This window comes from Anabrus simplex, chromosome 6 (genome assembly GCF_040414725.1).
Source record: "Anabrus simplex isolate iqAnaSimp1 chromosome 6, ASM4041472v1, whole genome shotgun sequence".
In the NCBI taxonomy this organism is placed as follows: Eukaryota; Metazoa; Arthropoda; class Insecta; order Orthoptera; family Tettigoniidae; genus Anabrus; species Anabrus simplex.
Window position 1 is genome coordinate 10,279,572 of NC_090270.1, and position 12,194 is coordinate 10,291,765.

The 12,194-nt window shown below is 35.8% G+C and overlaps 1 protein-coding gene across 1 annotated transcript in view; it reads right to left on the reverse strand.

Annotated features, from left to right (window-relative positions):
- Positions 1–9,832: 9,832 nt before the first annotated feature.
- The window catches only part of Syngr (synaptogyrin), a 74,702-nt gene continuing 72,340 nt past the window's right edge, over positions 9,833–12,194 (reverse strand). The window contains exon 5 of the mRNA XM_067149645.2: positions 9,833–11,650. Coding sequence (XP_067005746.2) covers positions 11,613–11,650 — 38 coding nt within the window. The 3' untranslated portion in view covers positions 9,833–11,612. The remainder of the gene's footprint in view (positions 11,651–12,194) is intronic.

Below are 12,194 nucleotides of genomic sequence, written 5' to 3' on the forward strand. Positions count from 1 at the left end.
TACTTGTTGAAAGTCAGATTTTCCAGGAATCGTGTGGATTAATTCTCAATTCTCGTTTGGAGTAATAGGTGCCCGGTTTTCAGGTTTTCCCTTTTTCAGTTTCGCTGTCCACTAATTTATTACTTTCCCCGAAGCAACTCTTCGATATTGTGAGAAATAAATCAACGCTATGCAATGTGACTGCGTTTGAAACATTCAATAATAAATTATTTATAATTTTTTTATTTCAATGATTTATATAAAATAATAATGTTGTCGTGCCATTTCGAATTTAATAAAAGTTAGTAAGCACATATTTGCTCCTCATTTCAAGTAGTTAGGCTCTCTTCTGAACCCCATCGTTTGGTTAAGATCGTGACCGAATTTCTTCCCACAACGACCCAAGATTTAAGAGTTCAATATTGCTGTGCTGTAGCAGCTGTGGCCGACCAACGATGGAATGGTAAGTCCAAGGGTTCAACGTCAGTGCGACGTTAAGCAGTTTACGAACCATCGTTCTCATTTTTGTTCGGTATTGAAAACAGCGATCTCACTTAGTTTACATTTATTACCCCACCTATTCAATACAATTAGTACCACGTTATGTGGTTAATTAAACATAGAAATTCTAAACATTACGGAGACATGTTTCGCCCTTCGTTTATTGGGCATCATCAGCCATATTAATTTAATCTTAAAACAAACATTGTTTGGAGGACAATGACATTTATAATTTGTAAAAATTGAACTGTGATTTCTTATATTAACGTTACAGAATAGTAGTTATAAAATATGATGTTGGGACATGACATACACAATACATGATAAAATCATTGTAAACAAACTTAAAATCTTGTCCAAAAGATTATATCAAGATAATATTTTAGATCAATCAACTTAATGAAGATAATTTTATAACATTCGCCTTTTCTCTCGGCCAATATTTAGCACCGGAACGCAAAATATAAACGAAGTTCACCTCAAGTTTTCAACCATTCTAGTCTATTGAAATCTTATGTTGACAAGTGCCCCAGCAAGTATATGCTGAATTTACTTACGGACAGGATTCACTTCAGTACCAGACATGTGCCATTTTTGGAATTTTATATGACACAAATTTTTCTTTTGGACAAGATTTGAAATTTATTTACAATGATTTTTAACATGTATTGTGTATGTCATGTCCCAACATCATATTTTATAACTACTATTCTGTAACGTTAATATAAGAAATCACAGTTCAATTTTTACAAATTATAAATGTCATTGTCCTCCAAACAATGTTTGTTTTAAGATTAAATTAATATGGCTGATGATGCCCAATAAACGAAGGGCGAAACATGTCCCCATAATATTTATATTTTCTATGTTTAATTAAACACATAATGTGGTACTAATTGTATGGAATAGGTGGGGTAATAAACGTACTCCCGTTGTAAACTAAGTGAGTTAAGCAGTTTGTCGAAAGAAAAAAAGTCGAATAAATACTGAAGAATTAATTTTTGAAGTAGAAAGAAAACCGGCCATTTGAGATTCCAGCATGGAAACTTACATAGACAAAGTAGAAACACTGAATTCTTGGAAGAACATTTGAAATAATTTCATTCCAGAATTCGAAGATAAACCCCTGGGCAATAAGAGTGTTCTACTACTTGCGCTATTCAATTCAACAATTGATTGGAAGGATAGACGCCTCATACTAAATTTATACAGAATGTAGAACACTGATTTAGAAATCAGTGGGGCAAAGAAAAATGCCAAAATAAGAAGAGGAGTTAGGCAAGGATGCCCACTGTCTCCTTACCTCTTCAATATGTTAATCGAAGAAGCCATCGCAGTCATGAAAGAGAAAACAACGGGGATCAAAATTAATGGCAAACAAGTACACTGTATAAGATTTGCTGATGATATTGCCATACTAGCAGAAACAGGTAAAAGTATGCAGAGAATAATCAACATATTAGCAGAAACTTTAGGCAAATGGAACCTCAAAATTGATAAAAGGAAAACAAAAACTATGACAATATGTAAAGACAAGAAAACGCATATAACGCACTTCAAAATTGGCCCTGATTAAATAGAACAAGTGAAACAGTCACGAGTGACAATCGGAGCATATCAGAAGTCACGAAGAGGATAGCCATGGCAAAGAGAGCATTCCAAGATAAAAAGCATCTGCTGGCCAACAAACATCTAGATATTCAAACTCGGAAGGCCTTTGCAAAAACCTTTGTATGGAGCATGCTTCTGTATGGTTGCGAAAGCTGGACATTAGGAATCTAGAGGCAATTGAAATGTGGATCTGGAGAAGAATGCAGAGGATAAGTTACACGGAAATGAAGAGCAATATCGAAGTCCTCAGGGAGATAAGAGAAGAACGGAATCTGATAACTGAAATTAAAAAACGGAAAATAAAATTTATTGGTCACATTATGCGACATGAGCAGCATTGAAGGAAGAATTGTTGGAAAAAGAGGAAGAGGACGACTCAGAGTGTCTTACTTCAAGAACCTGCTTCTGAGGATGAAGTGCAGGACCTACACTGGCTCAAGATAGACAACTGTGGCTGCAGCCTTTAGAATATGATGATGATGATGATTCACTGTAGAAATGTGTAACAATAAAAATTCTATATCATTTAAATTTGCATCATTGTTTCTTTGTCTTGCTATAGTAGTGAATTATAGCTCAGATGGACTGGGTAAATTGAAGAGCAAATAACGTTTTGTAGACCTGGTTTTATTTAGAAAAACCTTAAATATTATTGACACAAGGTTAGTATTTTATAAGAGAGAATACTTTACATTAATTCAAGTTGTACAATAAACATAAGTTGCTTGTTTTTACTTGCCTTATTTACTACTATTTAAAGTTAAACATTTCATTGTTCCGTATTGAAGAATATTACAGTTAAAATTGATAGAGATTCAACCTACACAAAAGAATAAGAAATGTAGTGAATTACATTCTTATTTAATAAGTAGAAGTGGTACCGGTTTCGAGCCTAGTCTAGGTCATCATCAGCCGATTAAAACATGAAAAACAATGCATAGGAAAGGAGATAAAAGATCATGTACACTCCGGATCAGAAGAAGAGGCGATAAAATGTAAGTCACTTAAAAGAAAACAGTGCGTAAATTTTTGAGCGGCAGTATGGCACACGTAGTGTTAGGCAAAGTCTTATAATGTTTATGAATAGCGGAGAACGGTTAAGTGAGCTAGTTTTTAAACACTGTCAAGCACAAATTCATATCAAATCGAACACATACGAAGATCCATAATCGTGCAGGAATTGAAGATGAGTAGATCTATTGAAGTGACTTGCCAGCTCCCGGTGATCAGCGCGATATATTTAACATCAGGCAATGTGGTTTCAAACGCCAAAGTAAAATGGAGAATAGCTTGATGACCCAGTAATTTTCTTCGGTTGCAGAAAAGTAAGTGTATATATATATATATATAATTCAATATAATTGAATAAGTAATTGTGCTCCTATAGAATTCCTAGAACAGCTGACGTGGAAAAAACAGTTGTGAAGAGAAAAAAATATAGTAAAGAGTGCTATACCGGAAACAAATGAAAACGCATATGCACAGTGCGCAATTTTTAAAACGTAAAAAATTCAGGACATGATTGAAGTAGTTGAAATCGGCGCAAGGCAGGAGTTGAGTATGAATGAGAAGAACCGAAATGAAGGTGGAATAATTTTCTTTTTTTTAGAAAAGATAGAATAAATTAATAGAGGAAGAGGAATAAGAGAAGAATAAAAGAAATTGAAGTTAAATGGTGTTGAGGAAGGATAAGATAGGGAGCTGAAGGAGGGGTAGTTTACGGTGGGTTATTCGAGTTAGAAAATGTGGGTAGGAACTTTGTAAGGCATGAAAAATAGAATTGGGGTTTTGAAATTTAGAATTTTTGAGAAGAATTAGGAAGTCGAAAAGGATGTTGGGTTTTCAGAAATGTCGTTTAAATTGAAATTTTTTTTGCTAGGGGCTTTACGTCGCGCCGACACAGATAGGTCTTATGGCGACGATGGGATAGGAAAGGCCTAGGAGTTGGAAGGAAGCGGCCGTGGCCTTAATTAAGGTACAGCCCCAGCATTTGCCTGGTGTGAAAATGGGAAACCACGGAAAACCATTTTCAGGGCTGCCGATAGTGGGATTCGAACCTACTATCTCCCGGATGCAAGCTCACAGCCGCGCGCCTCTACGCGCACGGCCAACTCGCCCGGTAAAATTGAAATTAGGGTTGAAGTATTGATCAAGGTGAATAAAGCAATTTTCAGTAGTGTTTAAGAAGGGGCCTTTGTTTATGATTTTAAGTATTTTCATGCCTTTTTCAATATTGGTGAAACTATGCTTGGAGTCTTGTATGTGTGGAGAATCTATTGTATTTAATGGCGTTGATATGTTCGGAGTATCTGATATTGAAGTTGCGGCCGGTTTGTCCGATGTAGGAGGAGTTGCACTTGTTACATTTGAATCTGTACACTCCAGATTTAGAAAAAAAAACATTATATTTATTTAGTGATTTAGAGTTGCGTAAAATATCCAAATTTCTATTGTTAGTTCTAAACGAAATTTTCATGTTGTGTTTTTTAAAAATATTAGTTATTTTATAAGCACCTTGAGTGAAAGTGAAAAATGCAGTGGGTTTTGTTATGTCTTTAGATAAAGTGGTTTTAGGACGGTGTTTGAATTTGTTGATGATACGGGTTATGAAGGAGTTGTTAAAGCCATTGAATTTAGCGATGTTACGGATGGTGTTCAATTCATTATTTAAATCTTTTTTAGACATAGGGGTGTTGAAGGCATGAAAAATTAAGCTGTTAGAGGTAGCACGTTTATATGCTTGAGGGTGTGAAGAACCTTGTCGTATTGTGGTTGCTGTTTGGGTTGGTTTTCTGAATATTTTGTAAGATAAAGAAGAAGGATGTCTAGTGATAGTTAAGTCTAGAAAGTTAAGAGTTTGGTTGTGTTCTGATTCGAGGGTCAATTTAATGTTAGAGTCTAAGTTGTTGAGATGAATAAGTGTAGAGGCTGTGTTGGTTGATTCTTCGTTTAAAATTACCAAAGTGTCGTCGACATACCTGGCCCAAAAGAGGATGCTGGAGAAATAATTATTATGATTGATTTTTGTTTTTTCTAAGAAGTCGAGGTAAATTTCAGCAAGAATGCCTGAAGCTGGTGAGCCCATAGCTAAGCCATCTTATTGATAAATGGTGTTAACAAAGGTACAATAATTATTATTGAGAACCAGTTTTAAAATAGACATGAAGTCTTGAATTTCAAGTTTACTTAGGTTACTGAATTTGTTTAGGTTGTTTATTATGGGGAATAATTTTGAAATTGGAATACTAGGGTACATGTTTACAATGTCATAAGAATGGAGAGAAAAATTTGGTTGGATATTAAAGTTCTTTAATTTGATTAGATCAGAAGTGTTTTTGATAGATTTGTTGGATAAAAATCGATAGTTTTTTAGTAAAAATATTTGGATTAATTTAGAAGTATTGTATAGGGGACTGGGTCTGTAACTGATTATTGGACGGATAGGAATGTTAGTTTTGTGAATTTTTGGGAGGGCTTTGGCAGTGGGTTCATGTTTATTTTAAAAAAATCCACCTTCATTTCGGTTCTTCTCATTCATACTCAACTCCTGCCTTGCGCCGATTTCAACTACTTCAATCATGACCTGAATATTTTACGTTTGAAAAAATTGCGCACTGTGCATATACGTTTTCATTTGTTTCCGGTATTGCATTCTTTACTATATTTTTTCTCTTCACAACTGTTTTTACCACGTCAACTGTTCTAAGAATTCTATAGGAGCACAATTACTTATTCAATTATATTGAATTATATATATACTTACTTTTCTGCAACCGAAGAAAATTACTGGGTCATCAAGCTATTCTCCATTTTACTTTGGCGTTTGAAACCAGTGCCTGATGTTAAATATATCGCGCTGATCACCGGGAGCTGGCAAGTCACTTCAATAGATCTACCCATCTTCAACTCCTGCACGATTATGGATCTTCGTATGTGTTCAATTATGATATGAATTTGTGCCTGACAGTGTTTAAAAACTAGATCACTTAACCGTTCTCCGCTATTCATAAACATTATAAGACTTTGCCTAACACTGCGTGTGCCATACTGCCGCTCAAAAAATTACGCACTGTTTTCTTTCAAGTGACTTACATTTTATCGCCTCTTCTACTGATCCGGAGTGTACTTGATCTTTTATCCCCTTTTCCTATGCATTGTTTTTCATGTTTTAATCGGCTGATGATGACCTGGACTAGGCTCGAAACCGGTACCACTTCTACTTATTATTAAATAAGAATGTAATTCTCTACATTTCTTATTCTTTCGTATTGAATAGGTTGAGTCTCTTTATCAATTATTTCAATTTTAACTGTTATTTACTACTAGTAACTAGCATTACTAAAATTTTCATCACATTTTTACAGAAGTAATTTTATATAAAATTACATGTTTTTCTAATTAGAATTATTTTAAACTAGCTGATGTACCCGTGCTTCGCTACGGGATTCTCAGAAAGAATGACTTTGTGGTTTTCCTAAAATCAACATAGGTTTTTACAAAAACGTGAGTATAAATGTAGCGATTAAAAGCAATGCTATCATATAAAATATAAAATACTTGATCAAATGAAAGCCGCACGTTTTATCACTTAACGAACAGTGCTGCGGTTAGATTGCGGTGCCAATCTAATAGTCCAAAGTTCCAGAGCTGTGATGACCAGGCCGCAGATTGCCATGAACACTCATCTGCCATTATGCCGCTAAAAATGCACACTGTTCATTCCAATCAGTGCCTCAGAGTAGGGATTGAATAGCCCGAATGCTATGATGATCCAGTGTGTTACGTACCAGTAGTATCAGAAAATTTATAAACCAGGGGAATGGCATGCTAAAGAAGAAAGTTATCTAACTCCCCAGCTACTTTCCATCAATATTCAGGCAAGCTGTTACACTCTGTACGACTGGGCGAGTTGACCGTGTGGTTAGCGGTGCGCAGCTGTGAGCTTGCATCCGAGAGATAATGGATTTGAACCCCATTGTCGGCAGCGCTTAAGATGGTATTCCGTGGTTTCCCACTTTCACACCAATCAAATGCTGGGCCTGTCCCATCGTCGCTATAAAACCTATGTCGGTGCGATGTAAATCAAATAAAAAAATACTCTGTACGCAGCAGTAATCCTATGTACCGCAGATGAGGGGCAACAGAGGACACAAAGCACATCACGACACACAATGGTCAATGTAATGTTATTGTTGATCAAGGTTATGAACTTTCTATATTGTAGTCCTACACATTTAGTTTTCTTTCGACTCTGTGATTTCTAAAATATTTTATACCGTAAACTGTAGTTTCTTATTCTCCGACTTTACATACCGATTTTCATGAAATACTGTTTACCCATTTTCTCGTGACTCAACGCTGATATGGACTTAGTAACAAAAATTCAAATTCATGAATATCTTTGTGATTATCGCCAGTACGGTAACAATGTATAAGACATAAATAATAGGAAATTTAATACTATATATCCTTAGTTATGTTGCATTCATCGATTACACCTCTAATAAGAAATATTTGAGAATTACATTTTAGGCCTTCCCCTAAACTACCATTTCACTCAGCGTGAATAAAATAATTTACAGCCTAGACTATAGCGATTTTTTCCTGACTTTGCATATCGATTTTCATCAAGATAGGACTACTAATAACAACAATATTTGAGAATTAAATTTTAGGCCTTCCCCTGAACTACCATTTTTCTCAGTGTGAGTAAAATGATTTATAGCCCAGATTGTAGAGGCTCATTCCCCGACTTCACATACCGATTTTCATTAAATTCTCTTCAACCGTTTTCTCGTGATTCGTGTACATACATACATAAATTACGGAAAAGTAAAAAGTGCATTTTCTTGTTACTATGGACATGACCGATACAGAAATACCATTATTTTCAAATTCTGAGCAACGTACAGACAAAACTCTTATTTTATATATATATTCCGTTAGGAAGAAACGGCGCGCAACAACTATGCGGCCGTCAATAACTAATGTACAGTATGTATATCCATCCCTTGCCCCGTATCTCTACGGGTTGTGTACGAATCTTTGCGGTTAGTTTTTACGACCGGGTGCCCTTCCTGACGTGAACCTCATCTCAGGGCTAATGAGTCAATTACTAATGATTAAGTTAACTAAAATAACAATAACGAATAACAAGATTTTTCAAAATCACGGTTAACTGTAAAATATTTATTATGAGAAATGAAGTAACGACCATGGCAAGACTTACCTGAGTGTGGGAACCAATTTTTCTTCTGCTGGGAAAAGCTTGTTTAGTCCTGTCGATTCTTGTTATATCTTATTTTATGTACCCAAGCAATTCGTTAAATGACTATTTTAACATGCGACAACAACCGAAAAATTTACTGTCGCTCGCAGTTAGATCGTTAACCAATGTATAATATAAACCTCTAGTCAGTCCAGAAACAGCCATAGGATGTTTTCGCATTTTCCTAACCTTCGGCTTTTCATTTTGAATCGAAGAGCAAGGAGAAGTTCATCATAGGACACCATTCTCTCTCTAGTGACTATTCCCCGGATGTGAATTGAGCAATTATTCACAAGTTGCACCACTGATCGCCCTGTACTTAAATCCTCTGGCAACTAGTCGCCCTCGGCTAATAGCGGCCTAACGTCACAAATAATTCTCCACAGCTTCATGTCCTACAAAAGTGTGACATCATTAAGGAACTTGGACTCCTTTGGCAAGTGATTTGAAATTCGTATCACATAATGGATTTAAGCTAGTGTGCATCGCAACACCGCGTTGGTGTAGCTCGTTAATAAAGCCTCATTCAGTTGGTGGCTCTCCTGGCGGCTGCCAGTCTGAACTGCGACAATGAAGCAAATAGTTAAACTGGACAAGTGAATAACGACCTTTGCAGTCAAGGTCAAGATGGAAGTAGAATGACGCAAATTGGTGTTTGCGGCAAGGAAGAATGTCTGGAACGCTGCAATTTGATCGGGGATAGAAACCACTATCGGTTTCACGATTGACAAGATTTTTTTAAGTCGGCGCTAGCCGCAGTTATTTGATTTTCTAGTGATGCCTTCCCTATTTAACCAAGGCCTGTTGTGATTCTGAGGTTCCGGACACGGCACACTAACCCATAATAATAAGTTGTTATAGCAGTAGGTAAGGTAATATTGAGGTAAGTCACCTTCAGATTATTCTCTTAATCTAAAAACATTTCAAGCTACAGATTTTATTATTTCTACAAATATTAATTTCATTGCCAAGATATTAAGTTACTCAATTTCTTCATTTACCTTAGTATGATTTTTAATTATGAAAACATTTTTTATTTAAACCTTTTAAGTTTAACGGTACGCCTCATTTTATATGACATGGCAAGGAGGGCTAAAGCATTTAGTAAGTACTGGTTCCCGGCCTTTGAATGATCTACTTTTGGAGTGGGCTTCTTCCTTCCACGATAATTGTCATTGGTAAGTATATTTGTTCTGTGACAAAGTTTTATGTCAATCAAACACTTGGGACATTGAAAGGCCTGCAGCCTTTTTGTTGGAACTTTAGGGCTAATGTGTTCTGCTATTTACAACAGGAATCTGTTTCACATACCCCACGACTCTCTGGGTCCCCTTCAGTTGTAGGTGAAAATTCTGGTTATATTTGACCACTTCACTAAAGAACTGATTCAGCCATACGACGACCATTTCTCATATGACAAGTGTTTACAGGATTTTTCCTTATATAAAAGGTAAATTAAAATAAATACAATAATTTACTTTCTACAACAACAGTCATTTCTATTGACATTCTTTACATTATGTACACAATTAAGATTCAATAGTATCTGTTATATTAAAAATTATATTAAAAATAAACATTCTGAACAATAGGTAAAATACAGTATTTTACAGTAAATCCTTCAAGTAACACAATTTCTAAACTAAGGACGAAAAATAACAGATTCTATATGTGCAAATAAATGTTTAAGTATACACTCACAGTAAGCACGTTTATTATAGTAGAGCATATGACACAAGTTCCATTCAAATAAATACTTGGATTTGAATTACATACAAAATACACATTATTATGTAAATGGACTAGAACACATCAACACGAGATCCTCAATATCAATGTTCACACCTTCAAGATGGCAGGACGATCCTAGACCACCTCCAATGTGAGATAGACAAGTGGACGACAGATGAAGTAGCATTAAGAAAACTGTTTTGTTAAATTAACCAAGCCATACAAGAAGTACAAGACTGAGGTCTCTTTAAGCTTTGGCAAGAAGATAATGAGCATTCAGTATTGGTATTATACAATATATTTAGATAAAATTAATTATTTACACATGGAAGTTATTCAAAAAACTGGTCTATTTCCGGAGAGCCACACACCTTCTACAGCCATTTTGTGAAATGATGACAACTTGTAATGCTGACTACTTAGGTTTCTGATGTCCTGAATTAGAAATACCGTACAAAGTGTTTGGTGACAAAATACTTCCAATTCATTAAAGTTCTTATACCACAATGTAGGAAGTTGCTCTGTCACACCTGGTAAGCCTGGAACGAAGAATTTAAGTACAGTCGTGGTCCACTTCTGAGGAAGCCTTCATACAGCAAAAATCCAAAAGACATCACAGCTTGACGTCATTTCAGAAGACCGCAATGAGGTCATCTTTGAACATAATTTAACTGGACTATGGCACGGCCCTAGTTAACCGATGATCCTACTGAGAATTTCATAAGATCAATCTTGATTTCTTTATGAATAGGAGTATTCCACCTTCAGTCCTGATGACAAACAGTGCAGGGTTCACTGTTCGAATTAGAGAACAGGTTTAGGGACGGCTGTAATCCAACTGGTACTATTGCTTATTTCAATTTGCAACCCACATTTGTCTCACCTCCACTAGCTAATAAGGTAACTTGCAGCTTTGGATTTTTAAAACAAGAGTAAAATATGCAGCACCTGCTCACAGAACTGCTGCCTCATCAGCTCTGAAGCACATTAACACTCAGATAGTGAATTCATTACCAAAGCTTCCTCTTTCCTAGAATATTAATACTCAAATTGCAGACTGCCTCACCAAAGAAAGGTGTGAATATCGAAAGTTACCATACAGCACACGTCTATATCGAACTTTTAAACAAAAATACTTGGCTACTTACAAAGGAGATCAACTTCCGACCTCATGGAGAAACAATGAACAACATTTATACTCTCTCTTTATATATATACTATATACAAATTGATAACTATTTACTACAACTGAGTGAAGCAAGGCTACACCTAAGTACAAATTAAACAGAACATCTTACACTAGATATCACATGTTTCAAATCTCTCTGACTTGAGACATCTTTCCATATTCAAGAGTGCCAATTGGTGCTAACACTACCAATGACAATACACACCAACTACCAGACTACAATTCTCTTCAACAAAGAGCTGAACACAACAATCCAAGGCCCATACATGGAATGCTCTAATACTCAGGAAATAATTCTTCATTCAGAAAAGGTGAAATAAGGAGACAGAGTCTTCAGTATGCTGGTGCCTGGAAATCTGTTCCTACTGCACCTGTAACACAAAAGCATTACTTTAAACACCTTCCAGTTTGGGAATGAACAAACTCTTAAACTCTACAGCTTCCATGCCTTTTTCCTTGAAACCATAAGAGACAGCTCCATTCCTACAACTGCAGCCAGTTATGATCCAAACTCTGTTTTTAAAAATTTTCTTTCAGTAAGGGACTTTTGTATGGGCTGTACCAATCCTTGTACAATGTCAAGTCTACCCACAAATCGATGCAAGGATAATTTAGTTTGCAAATTCATCTCCATGTTACTTTATTTTTCTTTGCCAAATGGAGACTGTCAAAATGATGAAAAGACTTTCACTTTCTTCAAAAACAACGAGTATTTCTTACTAAAGATTCTCACACAAATTGGCAGATGTAAAGAATTCTCGCACCATGAGAGTAAGCTGAATGTAACCAGCATTATTATTTTTAGAAACCTCTTTCTCCTGCTACTGAGGGGAACCTGACCCCCTGCCTCCAAGCTCAGTACTTGGGATTAATCAGAGTAAAAGGATACCAGTTTGTACCCCATGTCAGGGGCAG